At 51.7% G+C, this 27,645-nt stretch overlaps 1 protein-coding gene across 1 annotated transcript in view; it reads right to left on the minus strand.

Annotated features, from left to right (window-relative positions):
* Positions 1 to 574: 574 nt before the first annotated feature.
* Positions 575 to 27,645, minus strand: part of LOC121443533 (histone-lysine N-methyltransferase PRDM16-like) — a 152,583-nt gene continuing 125,512 nt past the window's right edge. Inside the window, exon 3 of the mRNA XM_041645298.1 lies at positions 575 to 685. Within this exon, the coding sequence (XP_041501232.1) occupies positions 575 to 685 (111 nt within the window). The remainder of the gene's footprint in view (positions 686 to 27,645) is intronic.

The raw sequence follows: 27,645 nt of genomic DNA on the forward strand, positions 1-27,645 counted from the left end.
CAGGACCCCTCAAGTTTACATCCTGTGTGTGTGTCCCTCGACCATGTGTATTTTCCCCTCTGCATAGCTCTCTCTCTCTCTCTGTCTCTGTTTCTGGGTCTTTCGGAGCCGTGTTTGTCGACCGGCTATGATCCATCATCAGCCAGAAAGGTGGTAGACAATGCCCAGTTGAAGCTTTTTTCTTTTGCCTAATGCTTTGCTTACTTAAAGCGATGCTTGAGCCCTCTTTGGGAGTTAAGAGCGTAGCAAAAGGATCTGTTGAATCTGCGGCCCCTTGCGCTCCCCCCACCCTTTTCATGTGAGTATTCAGTGAAGATAGTTAAATAAACACAACCTGCCTTTATTTAGTTTTCCTGTGTCTGCATGGCCCACAGCATTCCCACGGGCCCAGGGTTGTCCTCTGTTCTCAAGAGCTGGGGTGGCTTAGTGAGGTGACCCCCCCCCCACTGCCGCTTACACAGTGAAAATGAGTGTCTCCCCTGATGGCATTCATATACTGTGTGCAGATGATGCTCTGCTCATGGACTGGTTCTTTGCTCTGTAGCTCAGAAACAACCAGGACCACATAGCTGTCTCACCAGGAGCCACGGAAAAGGGTACTGGGGGTGACGACAGTCACGGCAGGTTTGCCTACCTTTTTGATGCAGCTCTCCTGGGATGACACCTCTGTATCCGTCAGCATCTGCTGCAAAGCAAATCGGAAAGGGCTGTTAGTGGCTAACAGGTGTCGCCTTCACGCCGCAGAGGGCTGTGAACCACAGGGGGATCAACACCTCTCCAGCGTGAAGGCAAGATCCCGTGGCTTCCCTGAGAAATGAAGGGAAATGTTGTTGGGGACTCTTTTAGTTTCCATGTGTGTACACGCATGCACGCGCATATATGGTAAACATTGCCCGACAGAAAGCAACGCGTGGCCCACGATTCTAGGTTACAACCTATTGTTTTGAGAAAGTCAAGGCCAGAACTCGTACAGCTAGTCACACCACATCCACCGTCAAGAGCAAAGTGGATATACATGTCCTCCATCATTCGCTTAGTGTCCTTATTCTAACAGAAACTCCATATGCTGGGGACCTGAAAGGTGTCCTTGCCCTGCAAATGTTGCGGTTTGTCCTTTACAGCTCCTCTTCGGAGTCGGTGTTGCTTTGTGGAGAACCCATGGCCAAGTAATGAAAGTGTGAGGGCCAACACATCCTAAAACAGGCCGCCCTTGGCTGCAACCAGCAGGGAGCTCAGACCCTGAAAGGTACAGCAGACTTTGAGCTCTGCCAGAAAACCCAGCAGAGCCTCTGTAGAAATGTCTCCTGCTCTAGTTTGCCCAGCCTTAAAAGATTCTCAGGCTGCCGGCATGACCCTGTCCTCCTAGGGATTCCAGTTTGGCTTAGGAGGCAGAGCTCCGGGGAGCCATGAGTTCCACCTCTGTTCTGAGACATCGGATATGGGAGCAGGCACGGGTTCCTTGAGTCTGGGATGGCAGCGTGTCACCTGCTCCTATTAACATGACATGCCCCGGGGAAGGAAGTCGGCTTTGTGGTGTCTGGGGGTACTTCTTCAGCTGTGGCGCTGGACATCATGGAGGCACTTGAACCACAGCAGACCTGCATCCTCTACCTCACAGACACATCTGGCAGCAGGAGAGAGAGAGCGCCACCCTTGCATCCTTCAGTCCACACAGCTGTCCTTGACTCTGATCTGCAGAGCCGCGAAGCGTTTTTCCCCAGCAGCCCCGCCTAGAGGGCGGGTGCTTCAGTGACCAGACACAAAAAACGCTACAGCTAAGCAAACCGACAAATGAGTGGTAGAAACCAGACTTTTCCCTTCTGGATTGGGAGTCCAGCCCATAGCCTCATGTTCATAAATCTTAATGTCATTTCCAAAAGAATAGGAACCAAGATGGAAAGTCAAACTTGAAAAACAGAGTGAGGAGTTATGTCAACCCAAAGGGCTTTCTCTCCCTTCCTTTCCCGCTACCCTGAGGTGCCCATGTGTGCCCGTGCAGACCGGCAAGGGAGTGCGGTACACCAAAAAGGCTCTGCCTGGCTCAGCTGTAATAACAAGAGGCCATATTCTAAACGTTGGGAATTCTAACCAATTGGGAACTTTATGTTTCTTTTAATAAATTCTGAAAGTGTGGTTTGGAAAAGTGACTCTTAGTGAAAGTGAGGGAAGGCTAGGTGAACGCCACGCAGACTCACACCAGCCTCCGGAGGGTTCACACACACACACACACACGCACGCACGCACGCACGCACGCACGCAGGCACACACAGCTGCAAAGTCTCTGAGTATGTGCTGTGTGTGCTGAACCTGTCAACAGACAGGTCACAGGACTCCGTGTCTAAGGAGCTTGCCTGGTGGCATTCCACAGCCACCTTGTACTAACACTCTAACGTCAACACAGTTCTAGACACTGGAGGGAGGGCTAGGGCGTAGGGCGGGCTATGAGATGTCTCTGGCCATTCTGATGCAAGGCTGTCCTGGACTTCTGGAGAGGGCGCCCACCCCAGTCCTAGGCGATCTCTGAGAGTAAGGGGGTGTCTCCTGTCACAGCAGAGACTTCTGATGTGAAAGTTGCACCTCGTGTCACTAGTAAATGTGGGGCCGAGGCTAGAATGCCTTTGCATACCTGTCTGCTCTGCCCTCTGTGTGCTCAGTCAAGCTTCAGGTGCCGGCAAGGTCACCAGCAGCCAACAGAGGTCCTTGGGAAGGGCCTATCGCCAGCTCACGCTGCTCACATTCAAGGTTCTGGAGCGTGTGGCTGCCTCTGAGGGAGTGCTCTTTTTTTTAGAGATTCCTTCCTCCTAGCAGGAAAGGGTTTGAATCTTCCAGGCAATCTAGCTAGCACCCACATATCTGTGTTCTAAGCACAGATGACCATAACTTTGGAGAGAGGATGAAGTCCTTCAACAGCACCCCTGACAGAGTTGTTCAGGGAGCTCCCCTCAACACTGCCTTCCTACAGCTGCAGGGATCAAACACCAGCCTTTGGGACATCAACAAAGGCCACCCTGGACCTGTGGGACCTCAGATTCATGGCCTGCAGAGTGGGGCTGTTCTTTTCCTGCCCTCCTTCCTTTCCCCCATCTCCCCCACACATAGGTGCCTCCTATTGTAGCAAGCTTGAGTTTCCTGTGATTCGGATGGCTCTGACCGCACTGTCTCCCTAGCCTCCCAAAGGCCCAGGTCACAGAAAAGTGGCAATGCGGACAACTACATTTACAAGGCCTTTGTCGCCTGGGCCACCCTGTTTGCATTGGGGAGACCCACATAGGAAAGGTTTCCCTCAGTCACTAGTTTGCAGGGGACTAGAAGGTTCTGCGTGCTAGAAATGGCTCAAATCAGTCGCAAGGCCAAAGGTGGAGTTTCTTTTCTGAAGACACCAGAGGCTGCATTCTGAAATCGTGTCTCACTTTTCAAGAAGTTAATCGCCACCAGTGGAATGAGAAGATATTGAGATAGATTGGGGGCACGAGGCCTCAGCTTACAGAAAAGACAGCTGGGTCTGCCAGTTCTGGATTCCAGAAACCAGAGCGGCCTTTCTCGCAGGGGGTTGCAGACACTGCAGAGGCTACCCGTGTCTCCGAGATATGGTGTTCCAGGCAGAACTCTGGTCACCCACACCAGCTTATGCCCCACACCTCAGTTGGAAACCAGCAGGAATGTTCTGGGGAGCTGGGTCTTCTTGCCACCATACACAGCCTGTGAGTGGCTGCACAGCCTTCTCCCAACCTGCCGGTCACCCTTTAACTCAGGGGAAGGCAAACTGTGTTCCATAGACCTGCGAATGAGTGTAGTCCCAAGCAGGGCCCACATCAGAAGCTAAGGAGTAGCAGTGGGTAAGTGCCCAGTTAACCCATCTGCTATGTCATTATGGGCACTGTTACTACCTACCCTGGAGTTCGCTATCAGATGGGGACTCACAAAGGGACATCAACGACCTCATATACAACTCTCGTCAAGAGTCACCAAGTAGGAGGGAACAACCAGAGCCTTGTGCTTTCTAGGTCATGGGTCCTGGCCAGCCTTGGGGAGAGGAGCTGAGGCTCTGTTCCTTGGCCCTCTTCACCCGTACTCTGAGCAGATACTCCCTGGGCTGTGGGGCGTGCAAGCTTGCACCGAGACAAACTGAGAGCTGCCGAGGACCAAGCAAGTATCTTGTGGCAGGCTTCCTGAGTGACTAGTGCTGGAGCAGGGAGCATCACGCCCTCAGAGGAAGCTGGCACCTCATGAGTTTCCAGAGCCCCCCTACAAGGGAAGGTTTGAGCCAGGTTCTGATTTAATGGCAGCCTTGCCAGGTAGAAATATCTTTAATGAGGCCCTCCTCACCCGCTGCTGACCTTGGGTGGAGAAACCGCCGGACACACTCCGGAGCCTCTCAGCCTTGGCTTCCTTGCTGGCTGGGCTGCCTTTTGCTGAAAACCCTCTTTATGTTGCTAGCTTAGCCTCAGTGCTTGTACTGCCGGCTTGCCGACTGCTGGCAGTGGCTGCCCCAGGCTCTCAACGTCTCCCCCACACCCCAGCAGAAGTATTAGGTGTGTTTTGATTGAACATTTTAGCCAAAAAAGCAAGGTTTGACCTCCGGCATTTAGCTTCTCTCTCAAGTATCGGTGCCAGGATTTAGCTAAGTGGGGTTGCTCAAAACATCTTTTTTGACTCTTAAAATAAATACCCTCTGTTCTCCAAGAGGTTGGTGAGGAGTAGACACACACATACAGACATCTCATAGGCTCACAGCTCCAAAACTCTGGCATATCCCCCAAGGGGGCCGACTTTCTGTTTGGTGTCACAAATGGATCCCAGAAGGCGTCTCTCCCTTCAAAGAATCTGGGAGCAGACCCATGGGAGAAAACCAACATGAGCCCCAACATAAGGCCACTCCAAGCCAGAACAGCCAGACTGGGGAGCACGGTCTGGCTTGCTCTGGGCTGTCCTCGGGCCTTTGTACATAGCCTGTGTCTCTCTAGCCCATATTCCTCTCTTACATGTTTTTGAAGTAGTTTCTCTGGATCTGAGGATTTGTGTGTGCGTCCAGAACCTTCAGGAAGTTGATTATTGGATCTCTTCTGAGTGGGGACAAGGGCAGAGTACTTGTGATGTTATGAAGAGAATGTTGGTAGGGACTCCCAGGCATCCTGTCCTGGCTCTGAGCCTTGCTTGATGACTGGAGGAGGTTGTGGGCTCAGGGTTGTTTGGGGGACACTGAGTAGATGACACATGATGGTGGCTGTTGACCTTCCCATCATCAGAAGTGTTGAGCTCTATAAGGCCTGCTCTTACCGCAGAGTTTTCTACTCATAGGCTCAGAAGCTAAAGAACAGGATTGCATGGGGCTACCCTGATGAGAACCCAGCTAGTCTTTGGAGAGGAATACCCTTAACTCTTTCTGAGATGATGGAAATGGGCATACATGCACTTTGAGGCTAATGCCTCTCATTGGCTTGGAACTTACTAATTCAGCTAGATGGGCTGGTGAGTGAGCTCTAGGTACCCTCCTGTCTCTATCTATCCAGTACGGGGATTAGAAATATGTACCAGGATGTATAGACGTTTTTGTCATTAGGCAAATTCTGTGAGAGTGAACCCAAGCCCTTAAATCTACGCACCAAGTACTTTACTGGCTGAAGGTGAATTTCTTCCTCCTCCTCCTCCTCTTCTTCTTTTGTTTTTTTGACACAGGGTTTCTCTGTGTAGCCCTGGCTATCCTGGAACGATGGCCTTGAACTCAGAGATCCACCTGCCTCTGCCTCCCCAGTGCTGGGACTAAAGGTGTGCGCCACCACCACCCAGCTTGAAGGTGAACTTCTGGAAGAATAGTGTTCACCCTCCATTTTTCTCCCAGATCAACAGTTCAGTCCTGACATCTTGCCTGGTATAAGTGGCACACGAGCACCTCATTACGGGTGACTATAATGACATTAGCAGCTGTCATCATCTGGTGCTTCTGGCATTTCTGGGACAACCTCCTTCATGGAAGAGCCTGGAGGTAGCTGATCTAGGCTTTATCACCAGGAAACAGAATCAGGGGGCGGGGGTGTGAAAACATGGAAGGAAAGGCAAAGAAATGGCGGGCAGGCCGGGAAATGCTGGTATGTGAGCCTCTGTCCCTGTGTTGTATGGGCCCTGCAGGTCCCACACCTGATGCCTGTCCGGATCTCCCTAGGAGAGGGACACACCCCATGGCGGGAGCATTGGCCAGAGCTGAGCTGGGACACATGCATTGGCAGTTCTAGTGAGAACCCTGAGATGTTCTGAATCCCCAGGCCAGTCCTGGCTTCCAGAGCAAAGGATCTGGCCGTGTTGACACAAACTCCTGTGCTCTCAGCTGGGAGAGTGGGGTCATATTTATTTATTTATTGCATTTGAAAAAAAAAATCAGCTTGGCCATGTTTGAGCTGTAGAAATGATTTTTTTTAAGAGCGGTGGACACTGTTTTTAGCTTTTATGCCTAAACAGATACTTCTCAGTTCCTGCAAGCGAGAGCTGTCTAATGAATGGGGGCTCTCTCTTTCCTCCTAAGAAAAATATTTACACAGTCTAGCGCAGCAGCAGAGGACCGTTCTGGAGCCCATCCCTAAAATGCAGAGAGGTCTCCACGCCTGTCTGTGCTCCGCCAGCCCTCCTGTCCTCAGGGGCATGTCATAACTCCCCTGCTAGAGTTCCTTTGGAGAGACCAGTCCCAGGGGAATGCTGACATCACCCTACCTTCCAGAGCTGTTCTATATGGCTAGCCAAAGACCCTGGGCAGCTTGGACGCTAGCTCTGTATGAGGAGAGGCACTGGTTTTCTCCGAAGTCCCCTGTGAAACCCACTCCTCATGAAGGGTGTGATGGAACCCCCTATCCCACACCCTTCATGGATTGGATGGGGTGTGCCCAGCCTTCTGCATGGCCTGATGGGGCCTGATGGGGCCTGATGGGGCCAGTGGCACTCAGTCCTGTGCCCAAACATTTAACATTTTCCCTTAGGCATGGGTCTGCCTTATGCAGCCAGGCCAGCATTGTGATGCAGAACCTGGGCACAGGTTGGCTGCCATCAGATGATCCAAGAACACTCTGTTCAGTGGCAGTTCTGGGCCTGCGATCACACTGTCAGACACCTTGTCCAGCAGAGGCTGCCTGGTGCTTGTGGCGGCCTGTTGTGGAGTGATCGGATCTGAAGGTTACGGCATCTCTGTCTGTCTAGGGTCAATGTCTCTTCTCACCCTCATCTGTGGGTAGTCATGGGGTACCTTTGTCTACACCGCCTCACAGGCAGTGACTTGGAGCTACTCCAAAGCGCACTGAACAGTGGATCCTTCACTACACTTATTCCAACAGTTAACATTAGCAAGAAGGGCCAATGAACCCGTACTTTTTGTGACACAGGGATCCTGAGGGAGGGGTGAGCATGGGCAGGGCTGGCACAGGGACCCTGAGGTAGGGAGGAGGGGTGATCAGGAATGGGATGTAGCAGAGAACCAGCAAAGGTGGAGGAGGGGCTGAGGAGCCCCTCCCACACAGGCAGAGATGCTGCCTTGCTGAAAGGCATGGAGGCTGGATGAGGAGCTGGATTTTACTAAAAACCTGGGCAGCTGGTGACCCAGGCCTCCGCAGGACCTGACACCCTACTCCTGAGACCCTGGCAACAAGCAGGTAGAGTGGTCTGTCTTTGACTTTAACCGTCTCCTGCTTGAAGCTCTGCTATGCCATAGCAGATTGAAGGCTGGGCCCCGGGCTGAACACCTACGGGGGAAGCATTTACAAAGACTTTCATTTCCCATCCCTACAGTTGTTCTTTTGAGGAAAGGGACACAGATTGGCCGGATGCAGTACCCTTCTATATAGCTATTCCCATCAGGAATCTGGCCTTTCCCTACGGAGTGTAGACCTTCCAAGGCTATGACCCTCTCCACACAGGCTAGGCAGCACTTCTGCTCAGCTTCATTCTATAGGTGCTGGTCAGTTTAGGGGTCCCTCAGAACAACAGATCCTTCCACTAGGCACCCCCAGAGGGCTGGTAAGAACTCGGGGCCCCACTCCTGGCCACCCAAGTCCTGGATAGTGGCTGCAGCCCAGGGAAGGGGCACTAGTGGAAGAATGGTTGTGAGTGAAACTTGGAGGAAGAAGTCAGCAGCCGTGGTCGGCTCTGCTCCCCTTGCCCTCCCAAGCTGAGGACCAGGGCCAGGAACAGTGTCAGTGTGGGGCGTGGGCTCCTGTGAGTCCAGGAGAAAGAAATGTTCAGATCCTACCAGGCTCTTGGTGGATGGCTTCTTCCTCCTGCTCCCGAAAGATTGATGTCTGCAGAGGACGTGCAGGTAAATCAGGAGTGGGTGACATGTGGGACTCCCAGACAATGGTTCACAACATGCAACCATTTTTAGTGTGGAAAGGGCTTGTGTGTGAGTCTAAGAGGCTCTGACATTTGGCTCCAGGATGGGACACACAGCCAGCAGTGAAGAGGGGGTCAGAGCTGAGTCTCACTCCAGAGTATCCATCCTTCTGAAGAGCTGGGCTGTGGAGAACACAGACCAGAAAGAGCAGGATCTGGGGGACTGCGTTGGGGGGGTGGGGGCCTCACCTCAGCTGCCACAGGACTAATCCAGAGATGCCCTGACTCCCTGTGCTGAGCACCTGGTATGGGTAAAAGCCATTAGTTGCAGAAGAGTGGAACGTTACCTTGACCCTTGGCCCTGACCCTTCAACCCCTACTCCCTTGACCAGCATCTTTCCACCAGTGCTATCAATCTCAGTGAAGGCCAGCAGAGCTTAGAGTATTCTAGCTAGAGCAGTGAGTTACCCCAGAGGGGAAGAGACACCAGGCAGAGAAAGAATCCAGAAGCAGAGACATATCAGGCACGAGGCCCCAGAGACACTAAAATACCATGGGCTAGGTCTGTATTGACAGCCACTCCTGGATATTCATGGGGACTATGAGAACCTATGTCTCTGCAAACACTAGCAACAGATCTAGCACTATAGGAACTGGATGTTCTATGCACACAGCATGATGTCACAAGTGTACTTCACACCCATCCCCACGGATTCTACCTTATTCCACAAGACCTCCAAAAGCTCATCATGGTTGTCATTCTGTGATAGGAACACTTATCCCAAGATCTGCCCTCTCAGCAAAGGGTTAACCATTCAGACAGAGGGACGCAGGTGAACCTGGCCAGGCCAGGCCCAGGATGAACTCTACGACGTAGCATGTATGGGAGGAATCTGGACTCAGACTTGGACAGGGAAAGGAAGGTGGCTGTAGATATTCTTGCAAGTTCCAAGAGACAAATTTATGGAAGCAAGGGAGGCTCCCTGCTGTCTGAATTCTTTTCTGGCCCAGAACAGCCTCCCTGCACCCACCCACCCATCCATGCATCAACCCACCCACTATCCACCCGCCCATACACCCATCCATTCACCCACCCATCCATCCACCCATCCACCCATCCATCCATCCATCCATCCATCCATCCATCCATCCTTCTTTCCCTTCCTTTTTCTCTTTTTCCTTTCCACCTGTCTTCTCTTCCCCACCCCCTTTCCACTCTTGGATGCTAGCGTTGGAACCACATTAAGCAAGCACTCTATGCTGACCTGCAGTCCCAGCCCCAAGAACAGATGTCTGTGTCAAGCCCAGACAGGAACACCCATGCCTCCTTTCTTTGCTCAGCCCCTGGTTGCTCGAACCAACACAAGACAACATCACGAACACAGAGGCAGCTCTTTCCGGCTCACACTCCTAGAACCCTCGTTGCCATTCTCCCATCTTACTTAGAGAGCTCTGGAAACCCTCGCATGAGCACCTGACATCACCTGGAACCAGAGGGTGTTTAGCACAGGTACCACCAGGGATCCTTGCTGACAGCCCACAGAGACCCACAGTGGCCCTACAGACCTGTGCCTCATTGTCTCCAGAGGGCATTTTGCTTCCTAGGTGGGGAAAAACAAATCGTCAGGCTAACTAATGGCTCCACACAAGCATTTGTCTTTCATTTTCAACCTGTCTAGTTATAGAAATTATCCATATTGATAGAATTATATTAATGCACTTCAACCTGACCCCACTTATCGATGGCTTGTTTGTTAAGGCAATCTTTAATAATCATAAGTGAATAGAAAGCTCATAGATCTCCTGTGATGGAGACTCTGTCACGCAACTGCAACATCCAGAGGCCCCAGGGGCTCGACCCCTGGCGTTTCAGCCCTTCTGGGGCTGTGACAAAACCTTCCTCACTGGGGTTGGAGGCAACCATCCATTACCTGGAGGTGGGAGTGAATCAAAAGTGATCCCGTTTAAAAGGACAAACAGTAGCAAAAAAAAAAAAAAAAAAAAAAGCAGCTCAGTTGGGAAACTGTTTGGAGCACACGCTTGAAGTCTTGAGTTCAGATTCCCAGAACCCCACAATGGCCCGTAACTCCAATTCCAGGGCCTCCCCAAGCACCTGCATGCATGTGGTACACATAACCGCATGCCAGCACATGCATACACACACTTTTCCACCTGTAATCCCAATGTTGGAAAGGCAGAGACAGGGGGATCCCTGGGCCTTGTTGGCCGTCCAGTCTAGACAAATCAGCAAGCTCAAGCTTCAGTGAGGGACCTTCCTTTAAAAATTAAGGTGGCAAACAATAGAGGCAGATACCCAGTGCCAACCTCCGGCCTCTAAATGTTGGTGCAAATATACTGTATTTGCAACCACAGACTCTTGCACGCATACATGAAGATGTACACACACACAAAAAGAGAAGGCGGGGACAATAGTGCATTCTGGAGATGGAGGAAGATGAATACCACCACAGATGTTCCAATTATAACGCCTCCCCCCAAGAAAATCCGGCCACAGTTTTTTTTTTAAATGAATTCTCACCTGCATTTATCACACTAATGATTCTCCCTATCAGTTTGCCCATGCTCACTTGGAATTCCTACAAACTAGCAGCCAAGGAGGCCAGCTGTACCACTGTTCCCATTCCCACCTATAACAAAGTATCAAGTAGACTAACAGCTGTGATGGCTCCCCCTTCTTCAGGGGTCACTCCTGGGTCTTACTCCTTGCTCTCAGGAAGTATCCTTATCTAGGCCAGAGAATGCAGAGACTTAGAGAGAGGTTGGAGCGCATGTCCAGTGTCACATAGCCAACTTCGCAGAGTGTGCACTGAGCCTATCTCATTTGGCTTTTGTGGAACCGGGTTCTATTTGAAGAAACCATCCACAGGGGTGTAAGGAGCCTTGCTTTCTCTCTTATAAACGATGATGTTTCCAATCTGCTGAGAAGGGATAACGGGATAGCAGAGGCCCAAGTGTCTGGGTTTAGTCACAGCTACAGTGCTAACTTGAGACCACTATGGGAGGGGGCAGAGGGAGGCTGAGAGCCGCCGCCAGACAAGACCGCACACTTTCCTAATGGGACCCAATTACAGGAACAGCTGTGTGGGGGAATCTGTACACGGCTGTGAAGTTCCAGCCTCGGGGATCTTGCAGAATCCACAAGATCATGGCTGTAGCCAGGAGTCCTGGGGCTCAGATCTGCTCTGTGGGGTGGGAGATACAGGCTTGTCTCACCCCATTCTGCCTTCAGCTCTCAAGTGAACGCCTGTACCCCACGTTTTGCCCTAGTTGGGATCAGGCATAGCGAAATGCTGTGGGATTATGCAGAATTGTCCAGCCCTGCTGGATTTCAGCAAGCACGCCCTGAGGCTGCCTACCCTCAGAATCTCCCCAGACAGTTCTGGTGTTTGATCTGTCCTTTTCCCGTATGGAACCTTCACAGAACTGGGAGAGGCTACAGGGCTGGGACAAGACACCTTGCATGCCCTTGGTGGCCCTATGACCTCTCTTCTGCCTCTGTGGTATGGGATAACATAGACTAGAAGATGTGTTGAAGCTGCCAAAGGAGATAAAAGGATACAATTGTAATACTGTTACCAAAGATGGACCTGCTTCCGTGACAGGGAACACTAACATCAAGTCCTAAGGAGGTTAATCTATACTAGGTGATACTATCCCAGGGTAGGGAAAGGAAGCCATCTTGGCTGTCCCAGCACTGGGCAGGGACCAGCTACTCTCTATGGCTCATAGGTCTCATCCAGCCTGTGGTCTGCTTGGGGGCAGCCTGTCAGATAAGTGTGGCTCTTTCGGTTTTAAGGGGCCACGAAATGAAGAATAAGTGTAGGCAGCTGTGCATGGCACACAGACATTTTACAGAAGAGCATTAACACTGGCCCACACTGCTGATGGAAAGATGCAGAGATCACAGGACCCCGATACTCTAGACCTGAGACAAAAGGTAGGCACAGGCTTTCTAGTGGCCATGAGGGATGAGCTGACTCACAAAGACAAAAATCCCATGCAGAAAAAACAACAGCTCCTGATGCCTTATGGCCTTGCTTGCCTCTGGGAAGGTGGGAAAGGGTGGGTTAGGAGCCTTGTCTGGGCTGTGAGACACCTGGTCTGGCCAGCAGCTGCTGGGACCCACCCCACAGGACCTTGAAGCCCACAATCCCCAGCTGCAGCCTCCCCGGAGTAAAGATGGGTAATCAGAAGCAGTTGGCAATGGCTCTGCTCCCCCCACCCCCTCTCTTGTGACACCCTCTCAGCCTGATCCCCCTCTTGGGAGTGGACGGAGGGGCCGTAGTAATGGAGAGCTGATTGGGAGGGATGAAAAACTCCCTTTTTTTCCCTTTATAGTCAGTGTGTTTGTTTGGATCTAACGGTGTTAATTATGACGAGCTGCTACAAAGATGGTCCTGGTCTTGGTATGGGGTCACGTCCTGATAAATCATCCTAAGCTGAAAATACCACAGATCAAAGACACATTGGCTACACCTCGCATTCTGGACATCCCAGCTCACGGCATAGCATAGCATAGCATGCTACAGAATGCCGGCTGTTTCCCCTGTGATTGCACAGCTTCCTAGGGGCAGTGGCTGAGAAAGGATCATACTGTGTGTGACTGGCCCAGGAAAAGCTACAGGGCAGAATTCAAAGTTGAAGTTCTGCTGAATACACGGTGTTTTGTGTCAGCAGAAAGTTGAAAAGTTTTCAGGTAAACCACGGCTTGTGAGGGACTTCCTCTGGGCTACCTGGTCTCAAAGTCACCTTGAATACAGCAGAAGCCTCCAGTATGAGACATGCTTGTGGTAAACAGAATAGCTCACGTTCCCTCCTGAGCTCGTTTCTCATCCCATGAGCACGCTTCTTGTTTTGTGAGACCCACGGAAAGACTCCCTTTTGTCCTAAAGACCATTCCTGATGGAAACACACACTCAGATAAAACAGAAAAAAAGCTGGAATACAGCAGGAAGCCCACACCCGCAGGCATGCGGGAGGAGGGAAGCTCAGCTGCACTCGAGGACTCGAACAGCTGTTTCTTCTTTTAAAATTATGTATTTCTTTTAAGTTTATGTGCACTGGTGCTTTTCATGCCTGGATGTCTGTGTGAGGGTGTCGGAGCCCCTGGAGCAGGAGTTACAGATGGTTGTGAGCTGCCATGTGGGTGCTGGGAATTGAACCCCGGTCCCCCTGGAAAATCAGTCAGTGATCTTAACCGCTGAGCCATCTCTCTAGCTCCTTCATAGCTTCCTAAGCACATGGAGGAAAAGTCCCCAAGCTAGGGCCATTACCTGCCCTCCCAAGAACCTGGGCTCTCCTGGAAGATTCTCACAACAGAGTTACTGCGCTTGTTTTTCTAATATCTTATGGTGACCTTGAGTCTGAGGCTCAGTGAGACTGTGAAGTGTGAGCTAGGGGCTGGGGACACTGGTCTTTGCAATTTACCAACCAGGACCTTGGGTTCAGAAGTCCTTTCAGCACTGGCTTCTCTAGAGGAAGTCAGACCCAGCCACGGTGGCTGCCCGCACGCCGGTCTGCTCGACCCAGCTCTCCACTCAGCAGCTCTGTGCTCAGAGCCACCACAATCATTTTACCCAATTTTCCAGCTGAGTTGACTGAGGCCTGTGAAGGTCAAGGAGCTTGCCCAGGGTCACTGAGTAAAACAGCTTAGCCTGTGGCCTTAGGACAAGGACTCGGGACCCTGGCTCCTGTCCCTAATCGTCCAGCTCTTTCATAAACAATAGGAGTAACAGAGGTCCATTTTACGTAGGAGAACCAACTCCCCACATGGCCACCACGTTTGTGGCCAGGCATATGCTCCAAGGCTCTCAGGCCAGAGGCAAGGTGGGGACGCAAGCGGCGGGAGACAGGGGTTTGACATACCAGTTGGCTCTTGCAAAGGCATTAATTTGTAACAGGCACGCAAAAGAGCTGGAAAGAGCGCAGGACGTTCCGCACACGTGGCAACAGCTGATTATTCATCGCTGACAGTTATTAGCCTGTTATTAAACGTATGAATTGCCTCTTTCATACCACACTGCCTATCCTTAAAGAGCTTTATGAACTAACATTAACCAATCCAATTAGCAAAAGACACTGTATTTGTGTAATTAGTAATTTGAGGCTTTGTCTTGGTCTTACAGAGAAAAGACATTGGCTGTTGATTAGCGCATAACATCGTACAATTAGGAGAAGTGGTCGGAGATTAGCCGGAATGTTCTTGTTCCCCGGGGTCCCCGTTAAGGGACCCGGTCTTGCTAAGAAGCGCTGGGGGGTTATGTTTGTGGCGTTTAAGCGGATCCAATTGCTTCCTCCCTTGTATCCAGGCTCCTCCATGCCGTTGGCATGGCCTTCTGCGTCAGGAAGGGGAAATATTTGTTTTTGTTATAAATTTAGAGGGTGAGTATAGTAAGGAACCTTGTTATTAAATGCTCCAAGCCCAATCCTGCAGAAAATCTCAAAATCCAACTTTGGGTATTGATTGCAAGATTTTTTTTTCTAATCAGATGCCAAAAGGAACATTGTGGGGGGAAAGATGTCTCAGGCAACCATTGCCAAGTGGCTTTTCTGTTTATGTCTCTCAGCGAGACACAGAGCCGACCACGATGGGCCAGATCTCAGATAAGAGCGCTGCCTGTCTGCTCCTTCAGGGGTCTCGAGTGAGAACCTGGGTGTGCCTGCACAGCACACTCAGTAAAGAACCCATGACTGAATGATGTCACTCCAGGTGGTTCTCCAGAAAGCCCCGTGATGCAGATGACATTTCCACGCTCTCCTCGGATGCCTCTAAATTTTATTAGTTTATAAAACTACAGGGTGAGCTCCACCAGTCTGAGTAGCTCCCTCAACATTTTGTGGCAGATCAAATTCTGAGCAACTCATAGTTAGCTGTGTGAAGTCTTACCTGTAGGTACCTGAGCTTCTGGGGAAAGGGAGAAAGCTGGTGTTCCTACGTCCTAAGAGACAGCTGTACGCTGGGCCTCTAGGCTTTCTTAGCACAAGTTCGTCAGACTAATGTCTGTCCTAACGTAGCCACAGAAGGACCTGGCTTACAGTGGGGATCACACTGAGTCACAGGGACAGGTAAATCAGTCCTCACCTAGTCAGATATGTTCCTCAGAGGTGACAGAGTTACCTGCCATTGATGCAGCTACTGTGGGTCTGCCCACACACCTGGCTATCCTGGTGGCTCCATCTGCAGGATCTGTGCCCCGTGACTGACCCTTCCGAGGCAAAATCTCTTGATAGGAGCCCAGAGGTTTGGGCCTTGAGCAGACACCACCACCGGCCTTATACAAGTTCAGACAGAGCCTTATTTCAGCCTTCAAGAAGGGTATGTGTGCACACGAGTGTGTGTGTGTGTGTGTTTCCATTCCACACCAAAACGAAGTTGCAGAGCCTCTCCTCCCTCTGAGCACTTGTACACACCAACATGCAAGCGCCCACCCTGTGCATACCTAAACATATCTTGGTTACCCTTTAGAAATACAGTCCTGAGCAGTCCCCCGCCGCTGGACCTGTCCCCCAGGGGCAGCTGGGCACTCACAAAAGGCAGGGCTAAGAGGAGACCGGGTGCAAGCAGCTCAGAAACCTCTCCAAAATATTTGGGTTTGTCAAAATCCCAAACCGCCGTTTGCCAGGCACTTTTCCCGCTAGTGTTTGAGCCCGCGGGTATTTTAAAGGAAATGAAATCCGTGTGTTTCTGATTTATTTATACTTAACTCATCAAAATGCTGTTTTAAAGAGCTATTTTGTATCCAAAATGCCCTTTATACTTTTTCCCCCTTCCAAACTAAAAGCCATATTCTGCCAAGTGTACATGACCTTAAACTCTAACGTTCTCAAGGTCCTTTTGAAAATTGAGTTCCTGATCCAAGCAGACCTGAACTGAGACCAAAGATGCCCTCCCATCCCTTTGCCGCCCCCGCCCCCGCCCAAGGAGAGACACAATGGTGCAATGGGGTGGGGGGAGCTTTAATCCTTGCCTCTGACTCCATCAGAGTTCCTAGGATTTGACTCCAGCAGGAGGCAGCAACGTCTCTAGGGACAACAATCTCAGAATCAAGACCTTAAGCCTCCCCAAGAGCTCCTGCCTAGGCCAGCTCGGGTCACCCAGACACCCGAGAGAAGGGGAGCAAGCCCTCAGACAGTCCCCGCTTCCCGTGGAATTCTTTCTTTGGTCCCATGTGCCTCGGCATTTTCTATCCCAACCATGGCCCGTATTGCTCGACCTCACTGTGAGGATGCCTCACGAAGGTGAGTATATACAGTTCTCCTCAAAGTCTGAGTTAATGCAGACCAGAAATGTGCTTTCCCTCCTCCAAGAAAACAGGAAGCTCCAGTGCCAGCCCCGAGCAGACAGTCACACCTGCAGAAGGGGGCAGGGCAGGCTACAGCCCTCAACAAACAACATATTGGCAACAATGTTGCCTGACCCATAACACCAGGACTCAAGTTAAAGTCTTTTGGGTGTGATATTTATTTCTGGCTGGTTTCATCCCTTAGAGCTCAATTATGAATCTGATTGCTTTTTTGGGTGCATGGTATAAAATCCTTTATCCATACAGCATTTAATTGTGTTTCCTGGGAGATTTGGTATTTCATCATAGCCCTGCTGCCCCAGCCCCAGAGATAAACCATCCGAGGGGCAATAAATGTCCACTCTGATTATTGATGCTTTCAGGGAAATTGATTATCTAGTTGAGGGGTGGAGCAGGCTGATCTCCTGCAGCCTCTTTACCTGACACAACAGTTCTCTGGAAGAGAAATCCCTCAATTGCCTCCATGGATTTTCTATTATATTTAATGCTCTTGAAAGTGACATCCGTTTGTCTTAATATTTGAGGATGGAGCCCGATGCTTTCACCCATGTGAGGTAGTTAAGGCTGAAGAGAGCAGAGAGCCGGGAAGCTGAGTGGGGTTGGAACACTTGTACCAGGTCTGTGATTTGTCAAGAAATTTGTTGCTAAAGTCACAACATATGTCCACCATCCAAATACCCGATTCAAACTGTATTTCCCCACAACTCATGACAGAAAAAGCAGGTTTTAGGTGAGCTTAATTTGACCTAAATATAAATAAATAAATAAGCAAACAAACAAATCTTATTCTAGATTTTTGGCCATACTTTTGTGTCTGTGCGTACAGGTGTGTGTGTGTGTGTGTGTGTGTGTGTGTGTGTGTGTTGAGACAGGGTCTCTTGCTGACCTGAAGCTTTAGGTTGGCTAGGCTGATAGGCTAACAAACATTAGGAACCTCCTGTCTCCACCTCCCCAAAACTGAGACAAGCATGCCCTACATGTTTTAAAGTGGATCCCAGGGGAATTGAACTCAGGTCCTTAGGTATGCAAGACAAACATTTTACTGACTGAACCATTACTCCAACTTATTGTGACAGCCAAAAGTCTCTCCTCCTTCGGTCACACTGGCGAGGTCTGTGTCTGTGTGCGACCCCTGGCACACCTGTGCAGGGTGTGCAAGGCGAGCTGAGCTCAGAAACTGCCCAGACGGAAGATGAACTTCGGCTCACGGCACTGCTCTTATTAGTCAAAAGATAACAGGCGCTATAAACTTAGAAAACGTTCGCTCACCTCAAAAATCGATAGATAGTAACCCTGTAATCAACACTGTGGTTAACTGCGCCCTTTTCAAAATGGGTCCAGGTTGTGCCCATTTGGTAACTCCTTAATAGTACAGGAAGGCTAAGGCAGAGGCAGGGCATGGTTTCATGGAGCCCTCTGAAGGTGTGTCGGGGACAGGGCCGTGTGTCCACTTGCTCACACAGCCTGGAGCATATGCACTCTGTAGGTGGGGTCTCAAGCTGTGGATTCCACGGTAGATTCTATTGCCCCTCCAACTGAAACAAAACAAAAACCCTCTCAGTTCCTCCTGAGAGTAAGTGCAGAAGCACATTGATGGGTCCCCAAATCTAAGCACCTCAGAGCAGACAGAAGCAGGAGGGATCAGAGCTGAACCCTGCATCGGCCATCACTCCACAGGCAGAAATTCTGGTCCCCAGCCCAGGCAGCACGTGGGACAGCCCAGCCGGGCTCTGCAAAGTACTGAGGCCCCGCCTACTGCCAGAGGTCATGTTCTGGGCTCCGCCAGGGCCAAGACGCCAGCAGTTCTGGAGAGCAGCCAGGACAGAACACAGGCCCTGAACAGTAGCTAGTGAGCAAGGCCTCATGGGCAGGGCCCAGAACGTGCCAGGCCCATCCCTGGGTAGGGCCCTGTGGGGTATAACACTTGGAGCTTGCTGGAGGCCACAGCCAGGTTTCCTCATGGAGCAAAGGAGGGAAGGTTGGTGGCTGGATGGAGGGGAGCAGGAAGCTTTACCAGAGAAAGAATAGGCTGGTACTCAGGTCTGCTGGGCGGATTGGCTCCTTCCTTCCTTCCTGCTCAGGATGCTGGGGGGGAAATGCACCCCACAGCCTGGGCCTCACAGTGGCAGGCAGCTGGGGGCATCTCGCCTATTGCCATTGGCTCTTCTACCTGAGGAGCTCAGCCTTGTGGGGGAGGGGTGAGTGGGAGGGAACCTGAGCTCAAGGTCAGGGCACCTGCTGCTGAGGCCAGCCCTTGCTCTGCACCTGCTATGGCCCCTCCTTCCCCACCATCCTCCCGGCTCTAGCTCATCCCAGCCTGCAGGTTGCCAGGGGAAATCTGTGGGTATCCCAGGGTCTGGGGGCAGATGAGTGACAAGACACCATCGTGAGGTTTTCTACACCATGTTTAAAACCATGGTGCCTTGTCATGCAGAGTTCCCCTCACCAGGAAAGTGCTGAGGAGGTTTTCAAGGTACTGCGCTCTGGACTAAGAGTACATTCTCCATGTGGGAACAACACACTTCCCCCAGGGTATGTGCATGTGAGCTCAGGCAGGTACAGCATGGTTCATGTGTGACACATGTGTATCTCTCTATATAGACACATGTGTGTCTGTGTGCTTGCATGTACACAGCATGTATACATACGTGCTCTGGATAGCTCAGGACCAGAAGGAAGGGAGCCAAGGAGGAAGGGACACATTCCAAATGCCTATCCTGCCCCATGGGCTTGGGCACAGTGCTGCAGGTCTGAGACCAGGCTCTCTGTGATTGATGGCCCCAGCAGTAACTCTTTATTTTCCCTGAAGAAAATATAGTACCTATAGACAGCATCCACTGAGGACAAAGGATTCCCCAGCTGTACAGCTGTAGGCACTCTCTCTATTTGCACAAAGACAACACATCCAGACTATTCTTTACATCTTGTATAAAAAAAGAAAAGGTCCCACACGCATTATCTGGTTTGACTGCATCTCTTACATTGTGAGTCAGAAGCTCAGAGAGACCAAGTAACTATTCTAAGACACACAGTAGGAAGGTGTGCCCTGTTACTGGAGGGCTCAAGTATAGCCTTGGGCTTTCCTAGAACAGTGTGTATTCCCTTAGAGATTAGAGTGAGGCAGTGGGTCCTTCCGAGGTCTTTGCCAAACACCAGAATGTTCTCCAAGATCACTTTGTACTAGAGTTGCATATGGCAGGTCTAAACCAGACATCAGCAGCGGCCAGCTCTGATGGCTTGGGCCCAGCCTCTACCTGATCCATTCCCAGCCTCTGCCTCAAGAATCATCTGGGGCTATGTGATGGTGTGTGCTCCCTGGACAGGGTATGCTGGACTCAGAAACAAGGACTAGACTATCGTGTCAGGAGCATCTGAATCAGCGGGGCCAGTGGCAGACACGCTTTGTTCTTATGATGATGCTCTCTTCCCAGGGCTGGGCTGGGCTCATTTTCTTTTTCCTTGAGGCCACCTGTAACTAGGATTCCACATCCAAGATCTCTGTGCAGAAGACCCTCCAAGGAGAACCCCTAAAATGCTTTGGTTCTCAGTCCCCATCCAATGTCAGGGTCACATTTTCTCACTCTTTCTGGAAACAAAGGAGCTGCCAAGGAAGGGGGAAAAGAACTGAGGAGCTCCATCCAGTTGGGCTAACCAGACACTCTGGAGGTCACCTTCCCCATGCTTTCTGCAGAGCCGAACCTCAAGAGAGCCAGTGACACCTCATGCTCCTGCATCCAGCTGCCTCCTCCTATGACTTGCTCTGAGGTCCAAGCTAGACAGAAGTGACAGACTCAGAGAAGCCACAGGCATCTATGGTTGGGGTTTAGGGGGTGTCTGCAGCAGTCTGACAGCCTGTCCTGAGGCTGCCCGGCCGACTAGCACACTATGACAGCAATGTGGCTCCTAGCATTGAGAGCTCTTCTTGGAACAGGCCTGTGAGGTGGGTGGGCTTGAGACCCGCAGAAGGGACTGCGGAAGGAGGTATCGCATACAGATGGACAGACGGTGTGGGCCGAGTGGGCAGGACGGATGCTTTCATCATGGCTGGTGTGGGCACTTAATGGATGTCCTCTGTCTGGAGCCGTGGGCAAAGCCGGGTAAGTCCTGTGAGAGCCTAGGAGGCTTCTGCTGGCTGAGGTTATGTGGTCAATGCGGAGGCTCATTATTACTTCGGTGCCAAACATCTGTGGCCCAAGAACTGCCTTTACTGTTTCCTAGGGGAGACTCCACTGGTTTCTGGTCCTTATCCCACCCCAGCTCTGTGAAGAAGATACCATGTCTAGAGGAATCCAAGGAGCAGGCTCAGCCCTGTCTTTGCATCTGAGACCAGGAGAGATACTGCCCGGACTTCTAGGGGAGTGAGTTCCTCCAGGTCATGAAAAGAGACTGAATATTCCCTGCTGGATGTGTTCCCCTCCCTGGTCAACCTCAAGACACTATCTACCCGGATCTTCAGGGGGCAGAGCTGCGGCTGGGCTTGGGGGGGGGGGGGGCGGGAGTAGGGTTATCGTTCTGTTTCCAAGTGATGTAGACCTGCCAGAGCAATCATTAGCCCGCTTCTGCAGCTCCTTTCTGAAGACGATTCAGATCCTCCCTCCCAAAGGCTCACTGCCTGGCTCTGGCCCTCTCCTCCCACGCTGGACCCTTCCCCCGCCCAGCTCCGCTGCACTCTGAGGGAGAGAATGAGAAAGCAGGTCCTCCGGGAGCTGGCACGGCAGACAATGTGTGTCTTGTGTGAGTACTTTAGCACTGTGGCCAGTCAATCTGGTTTCTGGGCCCGCTGCCCTGACCCTCTTAGAGCTGCCGGCTCTCGCCAGCACAGTGTGAAGCATTTTCTTTCACTGCTCTGACACTCTGCAGATTGAGACGTCAGCCTGGTCCAACTACAGCAAATTAGCAATTTTTCTTTTGCTAATTGGAAATAAAAACGTTTGCCGGGGGAGCTGTTTGTCGGCATGCGGTTTTCGGTTTCTGTGCTCAGGGAGGCTGCGTAGAAAACGCATCCCAAGGCTCTGTGCATCCTGAGGCTGGGGGCCCCTTACCACAAATGCGGAGGGGCCTTCTGGTGCCCATGCAGAGATTCTCTCTGCCCCGGTCCTAGTAGCTATTGCTCAACCAGCTGAGCATCCCCCGTGTCCCCAGAAGCCTTCCTCTGGAAGGCCATTCTGTACTTTGAGGAACTGTTAGGGTTCGGTAGGTGGCAAAGTTTTCTGGGACAAGCAGGTAAGGAAGCTCTTCTCCAGAAAAGCAGAAGCTGAACACAGGAGAGATACCCACAGTGGTCCGTGCCTTCCTAAGCACAAACACATCTTCCAAAGGGCCAGAGGGGTAAAGGGGCTTCCAAAATAGCATGCTTGGGATATCTACTCTGCACCCATGCTGCCCAGTGTGAGCCCAGGGTGGAAGGCATCCCTGCTCTGACTTCATCTTGGCTCCAAGGTTCAGAGACCCCAGCACCTGAGAAGCAGGTGAAGACACCCGTCTAGACGGCAGATGAGCACCATCCTTTAAGGAGAACAAAGAGAAACAGATGGAAAAGCCAAGAGCCTAGGAGGGCTGCCTGGACCCAAAGCCAGAGAGCTACACCTTAGAAGTCTATCAACAACCAGGTTCATCCCTGTCTGCCTGTGTATGCACATGTGTGTGAGTCCACGGCTGACTGGGTACCGGCACACACGTGTGATGGCTTATTCCTTATGTACAGACCCTGCCCTCCATGTCCGGAGCTAATCAGAATTCCAGGCTGCAGGCCAGCACACGAAGGGTTACTGAGCCTCCTCCCTCCTTCCCTTGTGCTTTTCTGATGAAGCTTTTGACAGCCATGCCTAATAATTCTTTCTGCTGGAGTCTTTTCTTGATGTCTTTATGTGGATATGAAATCCGAATGAAAGGCCTTGGGAGACCCCCATGAGAGAGAAAAAAAGTATGAACCAGAGAGGAAGTTAAGAGTGCCCTGCAAGCTCCCTGCTGAGAGCCGGCAGCTCTCCCAGTGTCCATGATGTGGCTTCTTAGGCCATCGGGTTCCCTGTTGAGAGCCACTGGCTCTCCCAGTGTCCATGCTGTGACTTCTGAGGCCCACGGGCTCCCTGCTGAGAGCCACTGGCTCCCACAGTGTCCACACTATAGCTTTTAAGGCTCTCAAGCTTCCCACACTGTCCATGCTGTGACTTCTAAGGCCTTCCGTGAGTGGGATCAAGTCTTCCTCACTCGGCCACATAATAGTGTTTTGTCAGAGGTGACAGCAGAGAGGCCGACTCTCTTGTTGCTGCTGCTGGATGAGGGATGCCCTCAGGCTTGGACTTGGCTACCTTCCAAGAACCCAACATTGGTGACATGAGATGGGAGGTATCCCAACATTTCATTTATTGGGGGACAGAATGCAGAGAGCGCCCCTGATAGGTGTAGGCAGGAGCCTGCAGAGATCGCAAGAAGCCAGGCTGCTTCCTCCAGCAGCTAAGGCAGGGCAGCAGCAGCTGGAGCTGGCCAGACTTCAGTAGGATGTCTTGTTCTGGAGTCACCAGCTTGGCTGCTGTGGGCTGAAGCACCCCTCGCTTGCCCCGTGAACTTGAGCTAATGCAAACTGTGTAATTGCCAAGTTCAAAGGGGCTGGATTCCATTTCCTGGGGCTCCCAGGCTTCATTTTGATCCCGAGTGAGGAGTGAAAGGGATGGGTTTCTTCTCTGGTTCTGACCTGGCCCGAGTCAGAGAGACCATAAATCCAGCACAGAGGGCTGTTCCCTTGGGGTCCTGTTTCCATTCCAGACCAAATAAGTCTGGATAGGGCTAGGGCACCAGCCCAAACGTCATGGTACTGCTTTTTTGAACAAGAGAGTCTCTGAATAGACCCCTGCAACGCAGCTCATCTCTATGTTCCCCAAATCCTGAACTCCTTGCTGATGAGCTGGCAGGGCAGCTCCAAAGGCCAGGCCATCCTGGGCCATCTCCAGCAGGAAGCAATCATTGCTGGTTAGTTCAGAACCAAGAAGCCCAGCTTCCTCGTGGAAGAAAGTGTTGGGGATAATTGTACCGGATCTTTAGAAATCCCATTTTGGAAAGAGCTTCGAAAATACCAAAATACTAATCAAGGATCCTGGGAGGGAAGACACCAGAGGGGTGACATTCCTGGCACAAGTGTAGGTGTCTCTCCCTGTCCTTGCAACATTCCGACAGGAACAGCAGTAGACTTAGGGATTAATCACAGGAGGAAGCCTTGCCTGAGCCCAGCTGTGGTTGGCCATAGCCCTGGAAAGGCATGGATGAGGCTGGGAGACAGAGAAGGGCTGAGGATGTCCATGTGATGAAGAGGTGATGGTCAGGAGGCTGTCTATCCCCGATCTCAGTGCTGTTGGCCACTGGTGAAGTCCCACTTTCTGTTCTAACAGTTTGAATGTCTCAGGCTTCTGGCTTGGGCCCGTCTTTCATTTTGTGAGGCCATCTGGGACTACACGACAGGACCATAGGTGCCTCTTCCTTCATGTTTGTAAGGTCCGGCCTTCCAAGTCACCGGCTCTAGAATTCAGTCTGTCTGTAGCAGTTGCCAGAGCCATCCTTCCCAGGCAGGCTGTTAATGGGGACACCCTCCACAGCTCAGCTCCTTCCTGGGGGTGGGGGTGGGAGGTGCAGAGCCACCAGGGGCACGCATGCTCCATGGCGCTCTGCGCTGCAGCGGCCCCTGCAGCTTCCCAGCCCCAAGGCATGGATGTCACCGGCTTGACAACGTGAGAACCGCTCAGCCCTTTTTGTTGGTGGGACACTATTTGGACATGGCTCGTCCTACATCTTGAGGGCCTGGCAACTGCCACCTCAGCACAAATTTCTCCCCCAACATTTCACTGTGATATGTGGACACATTTTTCCCATGGAAAGAGAGTGTGGCCTTTGTGAGGGGGGCACGGCCGGCCTGAGTTACAGTAAAGATTAATCCCGAACAAGAGACAAGAGACAGAGACAAAGAGCATCATACACTTCGGCTTTCAATGGATGTTTTCATAAATGTATGAATAATTTAAATTATCATTGCTGAGTATTTATTCGAGTGTTTCAGGGAGAAAATGCCTCCTCTTTTTTCTCCCTCGATTCTTTTCATTTTTGCCTCATCTCTTTTATGTGCTGCATGGGCTGTTTTCTTGCCATCTGAATCGGCCTGGAACAATGGGATGTAAGAGGCTGAGGGGCCGAGGAAGAATGCGGCCCTTGTTGCCGACGCCGCGCTGACATTGATTAATGAGGGTGCGGACACGGGCAGAATTTGTGAGAGCCGAGGGGGAATCAGGACCTGAGGGCATCCGAGGAGGAGGGCAGGGGCTGGCAGGGAGAAGGCCTCAGCCGCCCCTCCACGCCCAGTGGGAAAGGATAGAACGGCAAGCATGGCCTCGGAGCCACCAGCACTGGCGGGCGGGTGACTGAACAGGTCCATGAAGACAGTGTGCCAGGGTGGGGGTCCTTGGGCCGATGCCCACCTGCCCGTCAGGCATCTGCTGGCAGGGGAAGGACGGACGGAGCTGCCACTACTGTGCTAGGACATGGAACAGGATGGCGCTGCCCGGAGGCCCCTGTCTATTCCATGCCCACCTTCTCCAGCGTGCCCTTTCCTGTCTATGGGGTTCTGACCCAGAATGACTTTGCTTTTCTGAGGTCTGGTGGACCCTGTCCTGTGGCCCAGCCTGTCAAACTCCCTGGCATGCTCACATGCTATCTGCCAATGCAGGAAAGTCTGGCAGGCTGGCTGTATTGTCAAGGTAAGGCTCCGTCCGCCGCACCTTCTCTCTCCTCTGCCATCCCTTTCGTCCACTTTACCTTTTCACCAGAGATGCTCATTTGGTTCTCACTCAGGCCCCTCCCCTAAGGCGACGCTAGAGCTCAGGACTGACCACCAGGACGAAAGGTGGTGACAGGTCAGCAGAGGGGACTGCATGTTTAAAGGACACTCTGAGGATGGCCTTTGTCAGCCGGCTTCCGCATCCTTACCCAGGCTCCAGCCATTGGAGGGAACCTCTCGGGGACCCAGGTGCAGCACACAGACCTCAGGGACAGACAGGGCATTTCCGGGTTCATGAGGACAGGGGCTTTGGATGCTTCTGGGCCTGTGTCTAGAGGGCAGGCTCTGCTCTGCTGGGACTGGGCCGTGAGGATGGCCTCTGCCCACAGGCATCTCTCTGCTAGGCAGAGTCCACCATGTTATGCCAAGTGAAGAAGGAACACAAGATTGAGGCAGTACCCACCTCTGAGTGTGACACTCATCTCAGGAAGAAGTCATACCCACCCTGCAGTTTCCACAGAGGTGGCCCTGTCCTCAGCCTGGGGTCTAGGCCTAGAGAGACCGACAAGACTGTCCCTCTGGAAACTGGCTCCCCAAGTCCTCCATCACTTTGGCTGCTCAGCGCCATCTAAATCCAGCCATGTTTGCTTGGAGCAGTGGCTCTCGACCTGTCCCTTTAATACAGCTCCTCATGTTGCAGTGACCCCCAACCATAACTGCATTTTTGCTAGTTATGAATCATAATGTAAATATCTGATTATGCACGATATCTGCAATACGGCCTCTGTGAAAGCACTGTTCGACCCCCAAAAGGGCCACTGCAGGTTGAGAACCACTGGCTTAGGGAAAGAGGGTGGCTGGAAGTTGCCCATCTCGTTCTAGAAGTTTCTAGATTACATCTAGTAGGAAATCTTTTTCTATTTGTTATGCTTTCCCTCTGCAGCAAACATTTCACAGGGAAGCATTTTTGCCAGGTCAGCCATGCGGCCTCCAGATACAGAAGGCTGCGGTAAGGTAGAAGTCGCAGGCTCCAGATCCGTCTTACCAAGTAACTCAGTGGGATGCGGACACCTGTCTGGTGCTAGGCCCCTGGCTGCATCGTTTGGTTCAGAGCATACCCTCTCTCTCATCTGCGTGCTTCCAAGTTAATGTCCCAGGTAGCGTGCCCCGATAAAGATCTTGAACTAGAGGATTAATGGGGTGTGGCCAGGCCTCCCAGGAGGGCAGCATTTGGCCTCCAGAGTCCTGGCCTCCAGCCTTGTTGCTGACTGACCGTAAGACAGCACAGTGTCCTGGAAATCCCACTTCCTCAGTAGATCGCACGGGCCTCCACGGAAGAGCGTGCTCTGGCAGCATTTTCAACGCCTCATCGTGGGTGTCTAGTCCTGAGGTGGGGAGCACTCATTGTATCTGAGTCCTGAGGGAAGCCCTTGGGCTCTCAGGTAAAACTAAACAGGCTTCACCAAGGCCCTCAAAACGAAATCCAGCATGCCACCTTCCCAGGGGTGACGAGCGTGAGTGGTACTGTAATCCTGCCACCCGCCCCGTGGATAACAGCCCTCTTCCCACAAGATAGTTGGGATGATGTGTTGGCAAATTAGGCAAAACATGTGCCTTTGACTGGATGGGCTCGTCATGTTTAATTCATCAGGTATGAAGAGCTAGCCTATTGCTTCTTCCCTCCTGTCTCTGAATAGGGGGCCATGGTTGGCTAATTTGGGGACCCAAAAATCTGTTGCTGCTAGTGGTGGTGGTTCCCTCTGGCAAATGGGAGTGACCGTCATGCAGGACATGACCCTAGGCCACTTCTGCAAGTGTAGCCCTCCAGGAAGGCAAGAGAATGTTTTGACAGGCTTTTCTGGAAGTGACCCTTCCTCCTTCCAGGAAGGCCCTCAAGCCCCCTACACATGTGCCCACTAACAAGATATCTCTAAACATGAGTTCACTAGCGGGGTGTCTCGTATGTGGGTAACACTCATGGAGAAAGGCAGCAAGGAAAAACTCAGAGACTCCAACCCGTAAAAGGAATTCCTTACCAGGAGGGACATCTCTCAATGGCAGCCCCTGGAGGCCAACTCTGAAAGAGGGACCAAGAAGAGAGAGAAGAGGTTATCCTTGTATACAGGTAGCTATGGAAAACTGGCGGGAACTTGAAGGACCCCATCTCAGTCATTTTAATGTGCTTGGGCCCCTACACTATGACAAATAAGACCGTGGCCCGGTGGGGGCGTAAGACAGGCCAGGAATGTCCCTCCT

This window comes from Microtus oregoni, unplaced genomic scaffold, assembly GCF_018167655.1.
Source record: "Microtus oregoni isolate MIOR12 unplaced genomic scaffold, Mior012 000109F_ref0000275, whole genome shotgun sequence".
NCBI lineage: Eukaryota > Metazoa > Chordata > Mammalia > Rodentia > Cricetidae > Microtus > Microtus oregoni.